The following is a 23,454-nucleotide window of genomic DNA, read 5'->3' as shown; positions in this document are numbered from 1 at the left end:
TGTGACCTGTAGACCAGTGGAACCATGTGACCTGTAGACCAGTGGAACCATGTGACCTGTAGACCAGTGGAACCATGTGACCTGTAGACCAGTGGAGACCTGTAGACCAGAGGAACCATGTGACCTGTAGACCAGCGGAACCATGTAGCCTGTAGACCAGTGACCTGTAGACCAGTGGAGACCTGTAGACCAGAGGAACCATGTGACCTGTAGACCAGTGGAGACCTGCAGACCAGTGGAACCATGTGACCTGTAGACCAGCAGAACCATTAAGGGTTAAAGGTGGACATCTGGGTCTTTAAGGGTTAAAGGTGGACGTTTGGGTCTGTAAGGGTTAAAGGTGGACGTTTGGGTCTTTAAGGGTTAAAGGTGGACGTTTGGGTCTTTAGGTAAGGTGGACGTTTGGGTCTTTAAGGGTTAAAGGTGGACGTTTGGGTCTGTAAGGGTTAAAGGTGGACATCTGGGTCTTTAAGGGTTAAAGGTGGACGTTTGGGTCTGTAAGGGTTAAAGGTGGACGTTTGGGTCTGTAAGGGTTAAAGGTGGACGTTTGGGTCTTTAAGGGTTAAATATTCAAACTGAAAACAGGAACAAAGTCCATGCACATCTTTTTTTTTTATTGTTTTTCTGTAATTTCATTTGAAAAATGCCCTTCATGGTTCTGTTTTCTTAGTGTCTGTGATTGTGTCTGTTTTGGAGAACTGGAACCTTCTGCTTCTGTTCAACATAAAAACTGGATCATCCAGGGAGGCCAGCGGTTTTTTCTTCCATTCTTTTCACATCACATGAACCAGCATTGGCCTCTGCGAACGTACAGAACACAAAGCGGTTCAGGTTTTAAGACTGAATGTATTTGACGCAGACTCAGAGCAGGATGTGAACCTGTCATCGGTGTCACATGTGCAGATACGTTTATTTGTGCCGTTGACGCTGGAAAAGGCTGATGTCCTGGACCCGTCAGATCCAGGTATGTCTGCAGAGGAAGAGGCTCCGTCCTTCTGTGTGAACAGGAACCCACATCCTTCCTTCATGAAGGTGAAGACATGCAGGGGTTCTCGTCCGTCTGCTGTTAGTTTAGCGCTGGGCAGAACAGTCTTTGATGCTTTTCCTCAGTTCGTCGATGTCTTTCCTCAGTTGTGTGACTTCCATCAGTTTGAACCTCAACTCCTGTTCCACCACCACTCTGCACTCGTTCTCCTCCACAGACACACTGAGCGCTACAGGGACACAAACAGAGGAAGGTCTGTTAGAAATGAAGGAGGAACTTCACAGACGCACAGTTTTATTTCACCTTTATTTAAACAGGTCGGTCCAAGATGGAGGCCATACGGTCCCATCCTGACAGGTTTACATGTACATCAGACCGAGGTTCTAATAGTTTGGGATTTTTTATTATAGTTTAGTTTCATTTAGCTTTGACTTTTTTTTCTCTAATTCAGTTCATTTTAATTAGTTTTTAGAGCAAGTTTGCTAGTTTGAATTAGTTTTCATTTTTTTCTAAATGCTTAGTTTTGGTTTAGTTTTAGTTTTAGTTCCGCTGTAGTTTAGTTGTAGTTCAGTCGTCTCTTTTCTCTTCTTCTCTGTTGTTGTATTCAAATAAATCCCAGACAGGACTCTGCTGCTTTCTCCCAACTTTAGTCTCCATGTTTCCAGGTAGAGTGGGGACCAGAAGACGACTGGAAACCACAAGTGAACACAAGTGACGGACCTTTAAATATCATATGGTGCCACCAGTTGAAATTGCTAGAGGGAAATAAGTCAATTTTGTATCAATCCGACATTGACAAAAGACGAAAACAAAGGGAATTTTATCCATAATTTTTATCCGTTTTAGTTTTGTAAACACACAATACAGTTTCAGTTAGTTATTGTTTTCTTTTAATTATAGTTTTTATTTATTTCAGTTAACGAAAATGTTTTTACAATTCTAGTTTTCATCATTTTGTTAGTTTTCGTTAACGATAATAACCTTGCATCATACATTTTTCATCCTCCAGGATTTTTTGAAATTGTGGGGGAGGGCTTTTCTAAATAAAGTATTTAGTTCAGACAAAGGTAATGTGTCCTTGTCTAATGTTGGTCCGGTTTGTAGACAGGTTTGGGTCCAGCTGAAATATGTCTTTTGGACTAATTTTAAAAAAAGTTTCAAGTTAAAAAAAAAACAAAAAACAGGTAATTCATGTTGGGTGAAGTTTATAATAAAAGGATGCATTATTTATTTATTTATTTTCAGATATTTCTGTTGATTTTTTAATAGTAAAAGACAGTCATAACAAAACTGATTATTATGAAGAGGAAACACTTTAACCCTTTCATGCATGAATTATGAGCCTTAATCAATATTTTTTTCCAGAGTGTTTTATTCCTCTTTAGGCATGAAAACAAAACAAAAAAAACAACAACAATGGAATTGATTTTTTATTGACCTATTTTTCAAGGAATTACAAAAATGTTCACTCAGCTGGACACCATGCATTTAATTTTAGAAGCACAGAAACATGTATTTACTGATACACTATGTGAAAACTATGAAATTAAAACATTTTTAATGCTGCTAATCTGATGTTTTCTCACATTTTAACATACTAATGGATATAATATGCAAATAAACCAAACAACCAACTTTTGTTTAAAAAAACAAACAAAACAAAACTGTTTATTTCAGTCTAGTAACTATTAGCATTTTTTTTTCACACTCAAATATGTTACTGCAGATCAGGTTTATCTAGAACAGCAAAGTTACAGTAATGGTATGAATTGCAGCGTATGTGATGATGCACAAAATAACAAATCCATGAATATACAAGAAAACTCCTTTCATCAGCTGTCCACTGTCGTGACCTCTATGCATGAAAGGGTTAACTGAGGCAATTTCAGGAAGTGCTTTTGTTTTGAAGTCTATCCAAACAGGAAAATTTGTTCAATCTGATGTGGTCGGTCTTCTGTTCTGTTTCCATAAACTTGTTCACTGTGTTGTGTTTAAATGTGTCTGTTCAATGTCCAAACTGCAAAGGAAGTAACGTTAGTCGACTCAGTTCCACCTGTTCCAACTTGATAATTTACAATGAAATTAGGAACCAATTATTGCTAACTTCGCAGCCCCCTGTGAGAAATGACTTGGAACAGGAGTAAATATGTAAATAAATACATTTTCCTAAATTCTAGGAGTCGTGAATTTTTGCCAGTTTGGCCGTGAAATAGGCATTAAATTCTGTTTTAAGTCGTCTTAAAAAGTTTTAAATTTCACTTGTAGAAACCTGTCGGAACCCTGACTGAAGACAAAACCTGATTAAAAACAGACACAGCTGTGGATGACTACAGAACACGGTTCGACTCAGAGTTCAAACCTTTTTTCATCCCCTCTGTCGCATCAGAAAAGCAGTTTGTGATTGTCAAAATAAGGGTGTAAACTCAGCGCTGCCCCCAGAGGCCTGGAGCCCTTCTGTAGTTTAGATACACAGTGTTTTCTTCTTGCATCTGTTTTAGTTTCTGCACCACTCTTTTCTTAGAACATGTTTATGTATTTGCTGTATTTTTTCTGTTTTTGCAACACGTTTATATATTTGCTGCGTTTTCCTCTCGCATTTGTTTCCTGATATGCAGTGTGTTCTGTTAAAACAGAAGTCGTTCATGTATCTGAAGCGCACTGTCGTCCACCGTACCTTTCCTCAGGTGTGTCGTACTTACACTTCATGCCCAGAAGCAGAGACAGGTTGGGCTCCTTCCCCTCGGCCCTCTGGGCCTGGATGCTGCAGAGCGCCTGCAGGTCCAGCAGACATAAGGACATCTCCTTCAGTAACTGACCCAGTTCCTGCATCTCAGCCGTAGACGGAGGATGCACCAACAGTCTTTCTTCCATCTGCCGCTGCTGCTCAGTTTTATGGATCAGAACGGACATCAGTTTGAGAACAGGAGGAAGACAAAACCATAAAATGATGTTTGTAATTCTGTAATATTTTGAAAATTAAATGAATTTTAATAAACACCTACTTTACAATTATTATTATTATTTACAATTCAATTCAGTGGAGAAAACTGATTTGAAAAACAAGCAAACTGAGTTACGAGCTCATCCACAGAACAAATTAAACTGATAAGTGAAGGTACTGCTGTATAATCCAATCAGGCGTCTGACTGGTGCTGTAACCTTTAAAGCAGGGCTCTCAGACTCATTTTCTTTCAGGTTCCACATTCAGCCCGATTTGATCTGAACCACCAGGCCGCACCAGTAAAATAAGAACAGAATAACCTAGAAATAACGACAAATGCAAATTTTTGTCTTTGTTTTAGTGTAAAAAAAATACTTACTTTTATAAACTATCCAAACAAAAAACATGTGAATAACCTGAAAAAAATGAAATTTCTTAAGAAAAATAAGTGCAGTTTTAACAATATTATTCCTCAACTTATCATTTCTGCATGTGCATTATGGATCAGATCTACGGACACTAAATACCAACAGGCAGAAAAGAGTTCAAATTGTGCTGAATTTTCTTTAGACATTTCAGGTTGTTCATATTTGTTCAGGTTATTCACATTTTATTGTTACAGAATAGTTTGTAAATGTCAATATTTTCATAATATCATATTATTTTTTGTACTAAAATAAGGACAAAAATTTGAAGTTGTCATTGTTTATAGGCATAGTGTAATATTAGCTTTTCCATCAAACCCAGTAGTAAATCTGCAGTCATTCTTTTGTGTGGGTTCTTCTGCTGTTATTATTTGACTGTAGATCAGATTGGTCTGGATGTGGAACCACAACTAAAATGAGTTCCACAGCCTGGACTGTGGAATTTTTGCACTTTGCAAATTCATCCCAGGGGCCGAGTGGAACCGTTGGGGGGTGCATTTAATGCCTGGGCCTCATGTTTGACACCCCTGGTTTAAAGGAAAGGATGAGCAGCGTTTGGTGTCATCTGTGTGGATTTATTTCTTCCTTACCGTCAGCTGCAACATCAGCTTCTCAATCTGTTCCTTCTGGTGATGGATCAGCTGCAGAGGAGCACAGAGGACACACAGTGAACGGCCGTGGGCATTCGTTTACGTATGCACGTGGATGTTCAGGGTGCTACCTTGCTGCTGTAGTCCTGCTGCTCCAGAAGTCGAGTGTTTTCCACCTCCAGCTGCTTTAGGTCGAGCACGGGCAACCTGACACCGTCTGCCAAACACAGCTGCACCTTCTGCTGCAGACTACACCCACACAGACCAGGAGAACACCAGCATAAGAACCCACATCTAAGTCTGCAGAGGAGCACCTTCAGCCACAGACTGCACCCACTGACCTGCTCCACCACAAGATATGAGAAGTCGTTTGTCCCTCCTGCAATAAGACTGTATAAGTCTTTAAGTAGGAGGGGAGGTGGGAGGAGGAGTAGCTGGGTGGGGGTGTATAGGAGGGAGAAGCTCGGGAACACTTCTGTGGGCTTCTACGTTTTTATGCTTTTATGTGATAGGTAGAAAACACATCTTGTCTTTTAAGTCTACTTCTTTTTAATCTAATTTATTCACAGCTACTTATACTCTGCATTTATTTATTGATTGATTGTTGATGTGGTATGGCTGTGTTTGTGGAGTGGTGACTGCATTTTGTATTCTGAATTTCCCCTTGGGGATTAATAAAGTAAATCTATCTATCTATCTGTCTGTCTGTCTGTCTGTCTAAAAGGCAGCTATTTAAATTAATGTGCTCATGATTCCAAACCTCAAATATTTAAACTTAAAGGAGTAATATGTATACATTTTTTTAAAATTCAAATTTTTTGTCAGAACAGTCTCGTAAGACATTATACAGGACATCAATGGTCCAAAGTACACTGTTCGGGTTTTTTTTTTTTTTTTTTGGCAAAGAAAAAAGGGTATCAGTAATGCTCACTGAAAGGAAGAAAAAGAAAGAGAAAACAAGAGTAATACGAGAAAAGCACTCCGACAGCACAGACCTCCACCAAGGCAGATCAGTGCCCCCCCCATAACTTTTGAGTTATCTTACACACTGACAGAAAGACAGACAAACCAACAGCAACAAAAACATAACCTCCTTGGTGAAGGTAATTATCTTGCTAACAGACAAACAGACAAACAAACTAGAAAAGCACTCAGAGAGCGCAGACCTCCACCATGGCAGACCAGTCCCCCCTCGCTTAATTCAGGATTTTTTTTTGCTTAATTCAATTTTTTTTCACTTAATTCAAGATTTTTCTATTAGCTTAATTCAAGATTTTTTTGGCATAATTAAAGATTATTTTTTTGTTAAATTCAAGATTTTTTTTGTGTATTTCAAGATTTTTTTTTTTTTTTTTGCTTAATTCAAGCAAAAAATCTGCCAATGGAACGGGTGAAAATTTTCTTGGTAAGGTAGAGTTTTGCAGTGAATGCTCTCTTTTTTTATTTTTTGCCAATTTAAGATAAGTCTTTATTGTCATCATACAATCATACTATTAGTGTTTACACAGTACAGTTAAATGGAATCATCACTCCATGTGGTGTAAGAGAGAAGACACACAACAATAAAAACAGAACAAAATAGGAAAGCGCAGACCTCCGCCAAGGCAGATCAGCCCCCCCCCTCTGAATCACCACCACAATTTAATCATTTGTTCCTTGTGCCAACATCAACATTTCCTGAAAATTTCATCCAAATCTGTCCATAACTTTTTCACTTATCTTCCTAACAGACTAACAAACAGACAAACCCTGATGAAAACAGAACCTCCCTGGTGGAGGTAATACCCAGTGTGTCCACCATTAGCCTGGCTCAGACCAGGACACGGGGGATACATGGACATCACCATGGTGTCCAGTGTGGCCTGGAATGATGCACATTCAGTCGTGCTGCCACTGCTGTAACAGACACCCCAGCACTGAACAGACCAATGACACACTGCCTCATTATTTGACATCTGTGACACGTGCACAAGTGACTGAAGTGCACAGTTTGGTGTGTACTTTCATTACCTAGACTGTAAAGAGTGTGTGTGTGTACTGGTCACACACACTGACCCCCACCCTGTCATGCTCCATGACTGTTATGGGTGGAAAAACTCAACCTTTGAGTGAAACTGGACCACTATATTTGAGCAAAACAAATCTATCAATTCACAAATACATCATAAATCTGAGCATATTTAATGAAAATCCATTTTAACTCACTGTTTTATTTTGGTGCGTTTATAGTTTTGTTCAGTATATAAATATTTATATGAATTTAGAATTTGAATTAACATTATCCTCCTCAGACCCAGGAAATGTCAGCAAAGCATCAGCTTTTTTTGTTTTTTATTCAATCAGTGCCTATATTGGAAACATCATGATGCAACAGTTTTTTCAGATGCAGTTTTAAATTTTTTATGGAATGTCCTTTGTGGTGGACAGTTTTCCTTTCTTTTGTTTTGTATAAAGTTGTGAAACTCTTGTCCACAAATGTGGACAGAAAACCCAGAGCTGGGTCTGAGGAGGTTAAATATTATTTGCATTTGTCACAGTGGTTATGTACATGGTGTGTGTGTGTGTGTGTGTGTGTGAGTTACTGTGAACTGTTCTCCAGTCTGATGGCTGTTGGAGGAATGACCTGTGGAATCTGTCCTTATTTAACTGTGGATGTAACAGTCTGGAGCTGAAGGGGGGGGGGGGGGGGGGGGGGGGCTCTACAGTGTGATGCAGGGGGTGGGAGGGATTAGCCATGCTGATGTCACCAGGGGGTGGGTGGGGTTATGAGCCGGTGGGCGTACCTGTGTACAGATGCGATCAGCTCCTGTTCCCTCTTGGCCTGCAGCTCAATCTTGACGTTTTTTTCTTTCATCAGAGCACACGCGTGTTCGGCGCTTTTCTGTAACCGACTCATGGTGTCTTCCATGTCCTTGGCTTTCAGCTGGACCTCCTCAAGCTGGACACAAACACATGAAGCAGGTTTATTCAGTCTAGTACAGTTCAGTCTGTGGCATTCCACAGCGGTGTACCCATTAGAGTACCCATCAGTCCTGGTGGACCAGGTGGACCAGGTGCAGCCCACCATGGGCTGGTCTTTGTGGGTGTGTACTTACCTTCTGGGCCTGAGCTTGAACTTCGTTTAGTGTGGGAAGATCAGCCAGATATTTTTCTAGCGTTTCTATTCGCTGTTGCTTTTCTTGTTTCTGTTCACTCTCTCTCTGACATTTCTTTTTCAGACTAGTGATGTAGCGATCCCTTGTTCTTATCTGTGGATGAAGGAAAAAAACACACCCAAATTTAAAATAAAATCAAATGAAATAATGTCATTAAAATCTTCCACTTTTTTTTTTAGGTTTTAGTTCTGCAGTTGGTACCTTTTCTTCCAGTTTTCGAATGCCTTCTGTATACTTCTGTGTGACTTGTTTAAAAAACTCGTTCAGATGGTGGACTTCCAGCTCGGCCACTGCCAGCTTCCTGCCCAGTTCTTCATCGTACTGCAGCGAATCCGACAACTGTTTACGCGGCATTCCCACTGCCGAGTCCTGAAGGACAATCACACCTGTTGGACTTTCATTCTTTATTTGCATTTGACATTACTATGACATTTCGAACAGAGGGTCTTTTGAATCAGATGTCCAAGTGCTACCTTGGTATTCAGGACGTAGTGGTTGTCGAACCAGCCTTTCTGACTCTGCATCACCTGCTGTGCTCTGAGTTCATTCTCTCGGATCCGGGCGTGGAGCTGCAGGATCTGCTGTTTTTGTCTGAAACAGAGAATCCCTATTAATATTAATATACTATTACTATTTCCATTAATTTTATTTTATTTAATTTTTTAAAGTTGTTCTATGTCTTTTAAACCATTCTTGTATTCTACTGAGTTATTTTGGTTTGTATTTATTTTTCTGTACAGCACTTTGGTCCACCGTGGTTGTTTCAAAGTGCTTCACAAATAAAGTTGGATTGGTTATGTGTGGCCAGTGGGAAACCACCAACCTAGTGTGTGAAGTGATGTAATGTTATTTTAGGTGAGTTATCACACATCAAACAACACCTAAATGAGGTGCATGTAGTATTTCCTCTAGAAAAACAGAGTTCTGATGTTATGTAAAGATGTTCTTGTATTGCACTGTAGAGATATGCATGCATATACAGCTCCCAGGATGTTGAAAAATAACACCAAACTGGCAAAATTGAATGAATTAGAATGAATAAGATTTGATAAAGAACAAGAAAACAAAAGGTTAAAAAAAAAAATAGAAGCATTGCAGTTGTTACTCCATCCCTGGACACAGCTATAAAAAAGAAATAAATAAAAATGAATAAAAATATGCTTCATGCTAACATAGCAGTGCTTCTTCTGTACGGGTGAGTTTGATGATGAATCTTATGAAAGTTATTATTCGAGCTGTTGATAAAAACTTGATTCATATACTAGATTCTAACAGCTCTGACTTTCTTTGTTGGATTCCAAACAGATCTTTGGTGCAGGTATTGACAACAGAAAACAGACATGATTTGTGGTTTTGCTGTTACTGTTTTCTGTTTGAGTGAAACACGTGAGGATGATTAGACACTGATAATCTGAGTGACTGTCTTTGTTTTTGAGGAAGAAAAATGCCATAAAACAGATGAGTGTGAATGATGACCTTGTCCTTGAGCCCGTTTACATCCACACTCTAACTCCTATAATAATCTGATGTGGAGTGGAGTTCTCTGATTATTATTGATCATGTAAAAAGTCTAATCTGATCAGTTTGATCAGATAACAGCAGTAATCTGATTATAATCAATCAGATTAACACACCTGGATTTGTCCCCATACTTCCATGTCTTCCTGCATGTAAACAGGTTCATCTGATTTATTTAGTTCTGATACATCTGAACTATTAAAATCATAGAAACAGAAGTTACGTAGTCAACATGAGTTAAAGACAATAACAGGAAGTCTGATTCTACCACCACTATGTACGTACAAACTTTAAAAGAAATCCAATAATGGACTGGAGTGTCTAAACCAGGGTTTATGATTATTGCATTTCTGAAGTACATGTAAACATGTGTCAGATCTGATTATTGTAATTATCTGATTATAACAGTTATCAGACTTTTATGGTCATGGAAACAGGTTCAGCGATGCAGTCATTCTGCCTTTACAGAAACACTGTATGTGTAATAGTATGGATAGTGTAATATATGTATATGTATAGTATGTGTATGTATAGTATAGTATAGTGTGTATAGTAAGTATAAGTACAGTATAATACTGTATGTATATGTATAGTATAGTATGTATACGTATAGTATGTATAGTATGTATAGTATGTATAAGTACTGTATAGTATATATAGGTGTGTGTGTGTGTGTGTGCGTATATATATATATATATATATATATATAGGTATTATAGTACAGTATTACATAGTATAGTATATGTATAGTACAGAATAATGTAGTATAGTATATGTATATGTATAGTATGTATATGTTTGTCCATATATGGACTGCATATTTCCCAGAGTTGTGTTGACAGTAGTTGTGTTGACAATAGTTGTGTGTTGCGTTGACAGTAGTTGTGTGTTGCGTTGACAGTAGTTGTGTGTTGCATTGACAGTAGTTGTGTATTTCATTGACAGTAATTGTGTGTTGCGTTGACAGTGGTTGTGTGTTGCGTTGACAGTGGTTGTGTGTTGCATTGACAGTAGTTGTGTGTTGCGGTGACAGTAGTTGTGTGTTGCGGTGACAGCGGTTGTGTGTTGTGTTGACAGTAGTTGTGTGTTGTGTTGACAGTAGCTGTGTGTTGCGGTGACAGCGGTTGTGTGTTGCGTTGACAGTGGTTGTGTGTTGTGTGTTATGTTGACAGTAGCTGTGTGTTGCGGTGACAGCGGTTGTGTGTTGTGTTGACAGTAGTTGTGTGTTGCGGTGACAGCGGTTGTGTGTTGTGTTGACAGTAGTTGTGTGTTGTGTTGACAGTAGTTGTGTGTTGTGTTGACAGTAGTTGTGTGTTGCATTGACAGTGGTTGTGTGTTGCGTTGACAGTGGTTGTGTGTTGTGTTGACAGTAGTTGTGTGTTGTGTTGACAGTAGTTGTGTGTTGTGTTGACAGTAGTTGTGTGTTGTGTTGACAGTAGCTGTGTGTTGCGGTGACAGCGGTTGTGTGTTGTGTTGACAGTAGTTGTGTGTTGTGTTGACAGTGGTTGTGTGTTGCGTTGACAGTGGTTGTGTGTTGTGTTGACAGTAGTTGTGTGTTGCATTGACAGTGGTTGTGTGTTGCGTTGACAGTGGTTGTGTGTTGTGTGTTATGTTGACAGTAGCTGTGTGTTGCGGTGACAGCGGTTGTGTGTTGTGTTGACAGAAGTTGTGTGTTGCGGTGACAGCGGTTGTGTGTTGTGTTGACAGTAGTTGTGTGTTGTGTTGACAGTAGTTGTGTGTTGCGTTGACAGTGGTTGTGTGTTGAGTTGACAGTGGTTGTGTGTTGTGTTGACAGTAGTTGTGTGTTGTGTTGACAGTAGTTGTGTGTTGCGTTGACAGTGGTTGTGTGTTGTGTTGACAGTAGTTGTGTGTTGTGTTGACAGTAGTTGTGTGTTGTGTTGACAGTAGCTGTGTGTTGCGGTGACAGCGGTTGTGTGTTGTGTTGACAGTAGTTGTGTGTTGTGTTGACAGTGGTTGTGTGTTGCGTTGACAGTGGTTGTGTGTTGTGTTGACAGTAGTTGTGTGTTGTGTTGACAGTAGTTGTGTGTTGTGTTGACAGTAGTTGTGTGTTGTGTTGACAGTAGCTGTGTGTTGCGGTGACAGCGGTTGTGTGTTGTGTTGACAGCAGTTGTGTGTTGTGTTGACAGTGGTTGTGTGTTGCGTTGACAGTGGTTGTGTGTTGTGTTGACAGTAGTTGTGTGTTGTGTTGACAGTAGTTGTGTGTTGTGTTGACAGTGGTTGTGTGTTGCGTTGACAGTGGTTGTGTGTTGTGTGTTATGTTGACAGTAGCTGTGTGTTGCGGTGACAGCGGTTGTGTGTTGTGTTGACAGTAGTTGTGTGTTGTGTTGACAGTAGTTGTGTGTTGTGTTGACAGTAGTTGTGTGTTGTGTTGACAGTAGTTGTGTGTTGCGTTGACAGTGGTTGTGTGTTGTGTTGACAGTAGTTGTGTGTTGTGTTGACAGTAGTTGTGTGTTGCGTTGACAGTGGTTGTGTGTTGTGTTGACAGTAGTTGTGTGTTGTGTTGACAGTAGTTGTGTGTTGTGTTGACAGTAGCTGTGTGTTGCGGTGACAGTGGTTGTGTGTTGTGTTGACAGTAGTTGTGTGTTGTGTTGACAGTAGTTGTGTGTTGCGTTGACAGTGGTTGTGTGTTGCGTTGACAGTGGTTGTGTGTTATGTTGACAGTAGCTGTGTGTTGCGGTGACAGCGGTTGTGTGTTGTGTGTTATGTTGACAGTAGCTGTGTGTTGCGGTGACAGCGGTTGTGTGTTGTGTTGACAGAAGTTGTGTGTTGCGGTGACAGCGGTTGTGTGTTGTGTTGACAGTAGTTGTGTGTTGTGTTGACAGTAGTTGTGTGTTGCATTGACAGTGGTTGTGTGTTGCGTTGACAGTGGTTGTGTGTTGTGTTGACAGTAGTTGTGTGTTGTGTTGACAGTAGTTGTGTGTTGCGTTGACAGTGGTTGTGTGTTGTGTTGACAGTAGTTGTGTGTTGTGTTGACAGTAGTTGTGTGTTGTGTTGACAGTAGTTGTGTGTTGTGTTGACAGTAGCTGTGTGTTGCGGTGACAGCGGTTGTGTGTTGTGTTGACAGTAGTTGTGTGTTGTGTTGACAGTGGTTGTGTGTTGCGTTGACAGTGGTTGTGTGTTGTGTTGACAGTAGTTGTGTGTTGTGTTGACAGTAGTTGTGTGTTGTGTTGACAGTAGTTGTGTGTTGTGTTGACAGTAGCTGTGTGTTGCGGTGACAGCGGTTGTGTGTTGTGTTGACAGCAGTTGTGTGTTGTGTTGACAGTGGTTGTGTGTTGCGTTGACAGTAGTTGTGTGTTGTGTTGACAGTAGTTGTGTGTTGTGTTGACAGTGGTTGTGTGTTGCGTTGACAGTGGTTGTGTGTTGTGTGTTATGTTGACAGTAGCTGTGTGTTGCGGTGACAGCGGTTGTGTGTTGTGTTGACAGTAGTTGTGTGTTGTGTTGACAGTAGTTGTGTGTTGTGTTGACAGTAGTTGTGTGTTGTGTTGACAGTAGTTGTGTGTTGCGTTGACAGTGGTTGTGTGTTGTGTTGACAGTAATTGTGTGTTGTGTTGACAGTAGTTGTGTGTTGCGTTGACAGTGGTTGTGTGTTGTGTTGACAGTAGTTGTGTGTTGTGTTGACAGTAGTTGTGTGTTGTGTTGACAGTAGCTGTGTGTTGCGGTGACAGTGGTTGTGTGTTGTGTTGACAGTAGTTGTGTGTTGTGTTGACAGTAGTTGTGTGTTGCGTTGACAGTGGTTGTGTGTTGCGTTGACAGTGGTTGTGTGTTATGTTGACAGTAGCTGTGTGTTGCGGTGACAGCGGTTGTGTGTTGTGTTGACAGTGGTTGTGTGTTGTGTTGACAGTAGTTGTGTGTTGCGTTGACAGTGGTTGTGTGTTGTGTTGACAGTAGTTGTGTGTTGTGTTGACAGTAGTTGTGTGTTGCGTTGACAGTAGTTGTGTGTTGCGTTGACAGTAGTTGTGTGTTGCGTTGACAGTGGTTGTGTGTTGTGTTGACAGTAGTTGTGTGTTGTGTTGACAGTAGTTGTGTGTTGCGTTGACAGTAGTTGTGTGTTGCGTTGACAGTAGTTGTGTGTTGCGTTGACAGTGGTTGTGTGTTGCGTTGACAGTAGTTGTGTGTTGCGTTGACAGTAGTTGTGTGTTGTGTTGACAGTAGTTGTGTGTTGCGTTGACAGTAGTTGTGTGTTGCGTTGACAGTAGTTGTGTGTTGCGTTGACAGTAGTTGTGTGTTGCGTTGACAGTAGTTGTGTGTTGCGTTGACAGTGGTTGTGTGTTGCGTTGACAGTGGTTGTGTGTTGGAGCAGGTGGAACCTGTCTATCTCCAGTTCCCTCTGTCTCAGCAGTCCTTCTTTAACCTTCACCAGAGCGTTTACAGGTAAGGCCGTCTCCATCAGCGTCTGCATATCAAACACACACAACCACACATATGAAGACAGACTTTTACAAACACACAATGGTTTACAAATGTCACAAACACATCATGTATTCACAATAGATCGAAGGCTTAGGGTTAGAGAATTAAAACAGTGTGGTCAGACAGGCCCTGGTGTGGGAGGGGTTTAGCCCTGCAGAGGATTATGGGATAGTTTTATATGATATGAACTACCACAACTGCAGGGTTAACAGTGTCCCAGGCGCTTTACCGACCTGATAAAAGCAAGTGTCATCTGTGACCCACTCAGCCCATCCCACAGCTGGAGCAACATTTATTAGTGCAAACATTAACAACCACCAGCATGTTTGGGTGAAACACTGGTGTTGACTGGAAGACTAGTGGAACAACAAATACAGAGATGAGCGTATGTTAGGTCCAGTTCACTTTTATGTTATTGTGGATTATTAACAGTCTGGTTTAGACCAGATCTAAATGTTACAATGGCGTATTTAGGCTACATAAGAAAATACAAACATTTGTCACTTTTACAAGTCGTAAAATATTGAGACAAAACCCATAATTTTATGAGAATAGAGTCAAATACAAAAAGTGACAATTTACAAGAATGAAGTTGTAATATTATGAGAATAATGTCGTAATTTAAAAACAGGTGGGAAAAATATCATAATTTCCAAGAATAAAGTCATACCCACTTGTCACATAATGTAGAACTGTGAACATTTGGTGAAGTTCTACTTTCATTTGGGGTTTACGCACAAAGGCCAAATACGGAGCCTATTAGCCCCGCCCACCATCAACACATTAGCATTAGCTGAAGGACTCTGACGACAGTTCGTACACATTTGGGTTTGTTTCATCATAAGAACCAAATGGATTTGAAGCAAATTACTTGACTTACTTAATGCTTACAATTTTTAAATTATGACTTTTTATCGAACTATTATGAATGTATTTTCAAAATATTATGACTTTAATCTCATAAAAGTACGACATTATTTTCATTAAATTATGAGTTTTTTGAAAACTACGACTTTATTCTCCTAATATTACGTCTTTATTCTCATAGACAAGTGTTTTTATTACCTCCACCAAGGAGGTGATGTTTTCATCTGGGTTTGTTTGTCTGTTAGCAAGATAACTCAAAAAGTTATGGAAGGGGTTGGATGCAATTTCCAGGAAAAGGAACAAGGAAGGGGGGGACTGATCTGCCTTGGTGGAGGTCTGCGCTCTCTGAGTGCTCTTCTAGTTTTTCCTGTGGCCCTGATACGCAGTCGTTGGATGTAAAGCGTTAGGATTCAACTTTTCCTATGACTTGGTTCTACATAAATAAAACTCGACTGTTATCGTCATGGTAATATTCACCTGGTTCAGGTCCGACTTGTGTTGATTTCCAAGTTGCCAGTGAACCCCATCTTCATCAGTCTCCACGGTTCCACTGGGTCCACCGTGACCCCCATCCCCTCCCTGGTCCACTTTGGGGCTGTACTCCATCTGCTCCGTCAGCCACATCTTGGTGCGGATCTCCGGCTGAATGGGAGAACCTAACTGTGGCTGTTTGGGGAAGCCCAGTCCGTACACCTGTTCACCGACCTCCAACAGTCTAGCCTCTAGTGGGCCGTTGTGGATCATGTCCAGACAGTTGTGTTTTATCGGTGACACCAGGCCTGAGGACACAGATAAATGCGTGTCCAAACCGGTGGACTTCCTGTTGTGGTTGTAGCGGTAGCAGGGCCCGGCGCCTGGCGAACGCTGCAGTAAACTGTTACAGAGGAAGGATGAGGACAGGGGCAGATAGAGGTCTGTGCTGGAGCCCTGGGGGTCCCGTCTGCGCCCCTGGAGTAGACCTCTGTCCAAGGAGCCCTGGGAGTCCGGGTGGTACTGGTAGGTCCACGCCCTGGTGGAGCTTTTATCAGCCCCAGATGACAGCTTGTTGAGCGAGGACCACCTCCGGATGGGCTGATGGTCCTTCATATCCAGACTGTTCTCGGACCCCAGGGACATGGAGGATCCCAGCAGGTGGCCCACGCTGCTGGGGGAGGCCGGCAGCCGTCCACTACTGGAGGTTAAAGAGGAGGGGGCTGGTCTCATGTGGACCAAAGCCTCTTCCCGGACCAGGGGGTACTGCAAGAGGGGCTGGAAGGCTGAGGGCGTATTACTGTAACTGGGATCATCTGTAGGAGGACACAAAGGACAACGAGCAACGTCATCAACTAAACACTGAACAACAGCAGATAAAGGCATCAGTATCAGTCTGGATATTCAGGACCTGAACACAGACGACTGGGCTGAAACTGCCTGGATTATTATTATTATTATATTATATTATCTTTATTTACTATTTTTATTTATTTATTTATTATTATTATTATTATTATTATTATTATTATTATTATTATTATTATTATTATTATTAGCTTATTGTCATTTAATTTTTTTGACCAGATGTTAACCTTCCCTTGACTTCACCCACACTGTAAAAAAAACCCTGTAATTTAACAGAATTTTTACCGTTTATTTTACAGATTTTTCCAGTGTTTTTAAAAAAACATGAAAATATCAGTGAAATTACAAAAATAGACTGATTTTACATGTCAAATGTTAAATAATATGAAAACACTTGAACTGTGAATAAATATGAAATTTCCATGTTTTAAAAGAAAATATTTTTTTCATATAAAACTACAGTTTAAATACATTTGCAAATGTATCATAATTTCACAAATATATATTTTCTATTTATGAGATTAAACTGTTAATTTCAAGTTTAACACTGTAAAAAAAATAATAAAAGAAGATACAATTACTATTCTCTGTGATTTAACAATATTTTTTTGGTGCCCCAGCTGTCGGAATTTTACCCTTTTTTAAATTTTTTTTTTTTTTTTTGACAGTGCAGATGTAAACATTTTTATCATATAATTTGACTTTTTTTGATCTAAAACATAGAAGACAGTTTGGAGTTGACATTATTTCTATATTATTACGTTATTATTTCACTGGCCCCGCCCACTCAAACATCTCCACCAGGTGAAGTCATCCAGTGTTCATCATTAAACTGCTTCCATGTGGGTCCTACCTTCCACGCTGTCGGAGCAGTACGTGCCGATACCAGTGTCTCCACTGTCAGACACTGTGCTGTGTCGGCGTCCACACCTGAAGCTCCCAGGAACAGGGGGGGTGCTCTGCCAAGCCGACTCCTGACCAGGGACCCATCCTGGAGATCCTCCACTACTGGAACCTAAAAAAAAAAAAAAAAAAAAAAAAATCAGACCAATGGTCCTGTATCTTACCGGCCAAATTCAAAGCTTTGGGAAATGTATCCAGATCCATTTATTCTCCCCCAGTTCTGTGTATTTATTCTATTACAGAAATAGTCCATGTTTTGCTCATATTCCAATCAGATCTGTAAAAAATTCAAATTCCAACTTGATATCATTGATACTGATTTATTGGATCAATCCACTTCCTATCTGTTAGAATGGGAACATTTTTCAAAGTGGCACCAAATCCAGAATCAGATCTGGATCCAAATAATTTCAATCCCTTGTGTTGACATCATCATACAGAAGCTGTAGACCAAGTCTGAAGTCAATCAGAACTGGAGTTTGGGAGAAGAAGACGATTGAAATGTTTTCCCCATTAGAGCCCATGTTAAATTTTGCATCAGTTCCAGATCCAGAAGAAGATCCTGATCAGCATGTGGACATTATGTTTTGGTCATCTCCCCATCAGGGCTGGACTGTAGAAATTTACACTGGATATCATTTATATTTACTGAGTTACTGCATCCATCCACTTCCTATCTCTGATAATGGGGACATTTTTCAAAGTGGCACCAAATCCAGAATCAGATCCAGATCCAAATAATTTCACTAACTTTTGTTGACATCATCATACAGAAGCTGTATACCAAGTCTGAAGTCAATCGGAATTGTAGTTTCGGAGAAGATGATGATTGAAAGTTTTGTAACGGACGACAGACGACGACAGACATCGACGACAGACGACACATGACAACAATAGCTTACGGCCTTTCAGCTGGTAAGATAAAAACACATTTACAAACAGGGGTGTTCGAAAATAATGGTTCAGCAATATTCCATTTCAGGAGACTGCATCGATATTAAAAAGCACTGTATTGATATTTTTAGGTATTGATTCAAATGCAGACAGGACGGGGGTTCATTTTTGTTTTTCTTTTTGTGATTATATTTTATTTATTATTATTTAACACTGTTTTGTAGAATACTGGTTATTTTCCAGTGTCCTAAATCAGTTTTTACTGTCTGAAAGAGGCAGATGGATGGAAGAGGATTAGGGCCACTGGAGAAAAAAAAATGTAAAATGAGGTCCAATTTTTTTTTTTTTTTTTTTTTTTTTTTTTTTTTTTTTTTTAATTATTATTCTGAGAAAAAAGTCAGAATTTGGACTTTTTTCTCAGAATTTTGACTTTGATCTCAGAACAATGATTAAAAAAAAAAAAATAGAATGAGTGGGTAAAACTGGTAAAATAATAATGCTTTATAAATAATGACAAGGGCATTTTTTCCCTCTTTGTTTTAGTGTAAAATGGTAAAATTACAAGAAAATGTTTACATTTACAAAGTATCCTTTAACTAAAAATGTGAATAACCTGAAAAAATATGAACAACCTGAAATGTCTTAAGAAAAGTCAGTGTAATTTTATTACTATTCTGTCTGTTGTTAAATGTTTGTTATATTTGTAGATCCACTGTGATCTGTAAGTTGTAATGCACATGTGGAAATACTAAAGTGAGGCAGACTATTGTAAATATTGCACATATTTTTCTGCAGACATGTCAGGTTGTTAGTGTTATTTAGACCTTTAAGGAAACTTTGGAAACATTATCATGATGTCATTTTATTTTATTTTTTTCCACTGTTATCATTGTCCTGGTCCGGCCCATTTCAGATCCTATTGGTCTGAATGTGGAGCTGACCTGCACTGGGTTCTCCACCTGTGCAGGTTTATCTGATGGTTCTGTTGGACCCACATGTCCTCTGATGTGTCCCAGCTGGATGCGGGCGCGTGCACCGGCGCGTGCCCGTCCTGCCTGCTGCTATTAGCTAACACATCCATTAGCCTCTGCTAGCTCCTGTCTGTCTCAGACCAGCTGTGACCCGGACCGGCTAACCCTGCCACCGGAGTCCACCTCTACAGAACCACGGGACGGTCCAGTCTTACCTGTTTTATTAGACTCGTATCCGTCCTCCAAATCTCGGTACCACATTTCGTGTCCGCGCAGGTTTGATGGAACACCACCAGCAGCACTAGGGTCCGACAGTCCAGACAGAACCAGCAGCAGCTAACTGTCATTATTACACACACGGACCGGCTGGTGGGGGACCCACAGCACAGCCCAAACTACTACCCCCAGATTTCAACAACATTTTCACATAAACCCTGCTGCCGTAAACTGCCGAAGGGAAACGTTCTTCCAGGACGTGAGCTCATAAACTCCTCCTCCGTAGCACAGATACTGTTACGAACGACGAAGATTCCAACAACCCAGTTTCACCATTGATGAAAACGTAACGGCTAACTGCGGCTAATTAGCTTAAGCTTCCCCCATAATATTTACGACAGTTAGCGACAATATTGTTCAGCTTTTTGGATTTCTTTCTAATAGGAGAGACTGGTTTGATGGTTTGGTGAATCTGGCTATATTTTACCTTTTTTTTTTTTGATGGGATAAAGAAGAAAAGAATATATAAAATTATGTGTGTTTGGTTCATGATTTTGGTTTTATGACAGTAGAGCTACCGTAAATGAGCCCCACCTGTCGTAACATTGACAGACAGACGGACGGACAGACAGACAGACAGACAGACAGATAGACAGATAGATAGATATTTTATTGATCCCTGGGGGGAAATTCAAGTATTCAGCAGCTTACACACAACACAACAGTGGGTTAGTACCAGGCTGACAGAAAGGTTAGTACAGACACTCTAAGACACTTGCTAAAGAAACTACTCAAAAGGGCTTCCTGTACTGTACTGTAAATAAAGACTTCTGATTGTATTTTCACATTTCAGGGCGTTGATATAAAGTGAAACAGTGATTTAATTGTAATACTTATTTAAGTGTTCTACGGTGGTTTGAAAAGTGGGTGTAGTCCAACTACATGAGGTGCTTGGGTTTCACTTGTCTCACAAAGCAATCATTTTATTAACCCTTTGATGCATGAATTGTGAGAACCTTAGTTAGGATTTTTTTTTTTCCTGAGCGTTTTTATTCCTCTTTAGGCATGAAAAAATACAATTTGATTGATTTTTTTTTTTTTTTAATGAACCTATTTTTTATGGAGTTAAAAAAAAAAAAAGTCCACTCACCTCGACACCATGCATTTAATTTTTGAAGCAAAGAAACATGTGTTTAAAACACAATAACAGAAAATGGTATGAAAACTATGAAATAAAAACATAATTAATGCAGCTAATCTGATGTTTTCTCATATTTTAACATACTCTAATACTAGTTATTACTCACCTCATGGAGATAATATGCAAAAAAAAAAAAAAAAACTTTTTGTTTAAGAAAACTGTTAAGTACAGTCTAAAAACAACTAGCAATTGATTTACACTCAAACATGTTACTGCAGATCAGGTTTATCAAGAACAGCAAAGTTACAGTAATTGTGTGAACTGTAGTGTTTGTGATGGTGCATAAGTGTCCACTGTGTTGGCTGATATGGAAGTAAAACAATCAAACCCATGAATATACAAGAGAACAGCTGTGGTGTAGCTGTCCACTGGAGTGACCACTGTGCATGAAAGGGTTAAAGTCAGATCTTATCTGGTGACATCTATGTATGTACTCCTATTTGAACCTGTGCCTTTGAATTTTCTTAAATACAGATGCCAAGTTATTTGTATATTATCAATTAAAAAAAAAAGATCTTGTCAGGTGGTGTCTTAACTTGCTAGTACATGGATACGATATTTAGGATCATTATCGTGGCCATACGACTGTTAGAAATACCTTCTATCACAAAACAGCTGACAAAGTCATGGGTGTTTGGTTCATGATTTTGGATTCTTGACAGTAGAGCTGCCGTAAATGATCCTCACCTGTCGCAACATTTCAAGATTTCACTTGTATCCCGATACAATCATTTTATTATTATAAGATCTTATCAGGTGGTAATATATCTAAAATGTTTAAGTTCATCTCCACCGTCATACAACTGTTGGAAATATGTGCTGTCATAAAGTAGCTGTTTATTCAGGCAATAGAGCCATTTCTCCCACAGGACTCCACACAGGAAAAAAAAATCTAAATCTGACCAAGTGTATTTTTCTTATTTCCAGCCAAAATATCTCATCACACTTAAAATAAGACAGAATCACCTACAGCAGTGTTTTTCAGCCTTGGGGTCAGGACCCCATGTGGGTTTGCCAGGAATTCAAATGGGGTTGCCTGAAATTTCTAGTAATTGATAAAAATAAAAACTTACTAATAAAAAATATATGGTGCGTTTACAGAGACAGTCACAATCCATAAAAGACATGAAGCTGAAACTGCAGCACTGTGGTTCTGTTTATCTTTCAAATGTTCATTGTGGTCGGTTTCAGATCCTGCAGTGCTTTCATAATTCATAGTTTGAGTTCTTGTTTTTTTCTGCCTCCGTCCATAATAATATGCATTATATAACCTAAATATAATCTAAAATTAACGTTTATTTGCAACATACTATACCAAACCATTACATGATCAAAAACAAATTAATTTTAGCAAAAAAAAAAAGAAAAAAAAAAGTCTCCGTTTTGAATGTCTGAGGTCGCCAAAAATTTGTGACGTTAAAATGGGGTTACGAGCCAAAAAAGGTTGGAAACCGCTGACCTAAAGAGTCACTTTTCAGTGAGATATAAGAACTTATTTTTAGACACAAGCTCTGGAAAATCTTATTTCAAGAAATCTTACCAAGATAATTTACACTTATTCCATTGGCAGATTCTTTGCTTGAATTAAGCAAAAAAAATTAAAAAAAAAAAAAAAAAATCTTGAATTAAGTAAAAAAAAAAAATTGCCAATGGAACAAGTGAATATTATTTTGATAAGATTTCTTATGCAAGATTTATTTTCTATAAATCAGTTCTTCTATCTCACTGAACAGTTCCTCTTTAGATGATTATATCTGATTTTAAGTGTGATGAGATATTTGGACTAAAACTGAAAAAAATACATTTGGTAAGATTTTTATTTTTTCCAGAGCATTGAACTGTTACCTATACTCTAAAACACAGGTGTCAAACATGTGGCCCGGGGTCCAGATCTGGCCCACCAAATGGTCCAATCCAGCTCCTGGGATGAATTTGTGAAATGCAAAAATTACACTGAAGATATTAACAATAAAGGATGTTAAAATCATTTTAGGTCATTTCAATCTAAAAATGATCAGATCAGTACAATGCTATCATAATAACCTATAAATAATGAAAACTGTATGTTTTTCTCTTTGTTTTAGTGTAAAAAAGTTACATTACACAAGAATATTTACACCAGAGGGAGAAAGTGTGAGTGAATGAATAATGGCTCCACTGTGCATGCTTTGAGTATGCGTTCATAGAAAAGCGCTATATAAATCTAATCCATTATTATTATTATTTACAGACTAGCCTTTTACAAAAAATGTAAATATCTAAAATGTCTTAAGAGAAGTATGTGGAATTTTAATAATATTCTGCCCGTTATTTTATGTTTTGTGTATTTGTAGATCCAGTCTGATCTGTAAGTTGTGATTCATGTGTATAAATGATAAACTAAGGTGTAATAATCTTAACATTGCACTTATTTTACTAAAGAATTTTCAGGTTGTTCATATTTGTTCATGTTTTGTTCAAGTACAATTCATAGATGTAAACATTTTTATCACAGAATTTACATTTTTTTCACTCAAAAGTTCTTATTATTTACATTATTTTACTGGTCCGGCCCATTTTATATAATATCAGACTGTATGTGGCCCCTGAACTAAATGAAGTTTGACACCTGTGCTCTAATGGTATCCCATTCAGCTGTGTTGTAAATGACCTGCTGCATGTTCAACTCCACACCAGGTGGTGGCAGTAATGCACCAGTTCAGGTTTGTCATCCGCCAAATGTCACAGAAGATAAGGTAGAGGTAATGAAGACAGTTTAGCCCCGTGTTTGTCTTCACAGGCACACTTTCTGCGGTAACCTAGCTGCCACTGTTGCTCTCTCCATCATGGAATGTCTGTCAGATCAGATATGAAATATTAACTCAAGGATTTTTTGTGATACAGCTTCTTTCAGACGCGAATAAACTGAGTTTCATGCGGTTTTGTAGCGGCCATGTTTTGACCTGTTGCCTGTAGACACTTTTCAGGGTCATATTTAACCCATTGTACCTCAGTTTCCCCGCGGTAACACAAGTGACAG

The 23,454-nt window shown here is 39.2% G+C and overlaps 1 protein-coding gene across 1 annotated transcript; it reads right to left on the bottom strand.

The window, feature by feature from the left end:
* Positions 1 to 600: 600 nt before the first annotated feature.
* On the bottom strand, positions 601 to 19,667 carry cep85l (centrosomal protein 85L). Its single transcript, XM_030128936.1, has 12 exons — positions 19,234 to 19,667; positions 17,104 to 17,265; positions 15,390 to 16,198; positions 13,943 to 14,028; positions 8,570 to 8,687; positions 8,298 to 8,465; positions 8,037 to 8,189; positions 7,725 to 7,879; positions 5,073 to 5,190; positions 4,942 to 4,992; positions 3,685 to 3,865; positions 601 to 1,214 (listed from the first exon to the last, which is right to left on the bottom strand). The coding sequence occupies exons 1-12, from the start codon at positions 19,277 to 19,279 to the stop codon at positions 1,072 to 1,074; spliced, it is 2,190 nt and encodes a 729-aa protein (XP_029984796.1). The 5' UTR covers positions 19,280 to 19,667; the 3' UTR covers positions 601 to 1,071.
* Positions 19,668 to 23,454: the final 3,787 nt, after the last annotated feature.

This window comes from Sphaeramia orbicularis, chromosome 24, assembly GCF_902148855.1.
Source record: "Sphaeramia orbicularis chromosome 24, fSphaOr1.1, whole genome shotgun sequence".
NCBI lineage: Eukaryota > Metazoa > Chordata > Actinopteri > Kurtiformes > Apogonidae > Sphaeramia > Sphaeramia orbicularis.
This window is presented reverse-complemented; position numbering and strand designations above follow the sequence as displayed.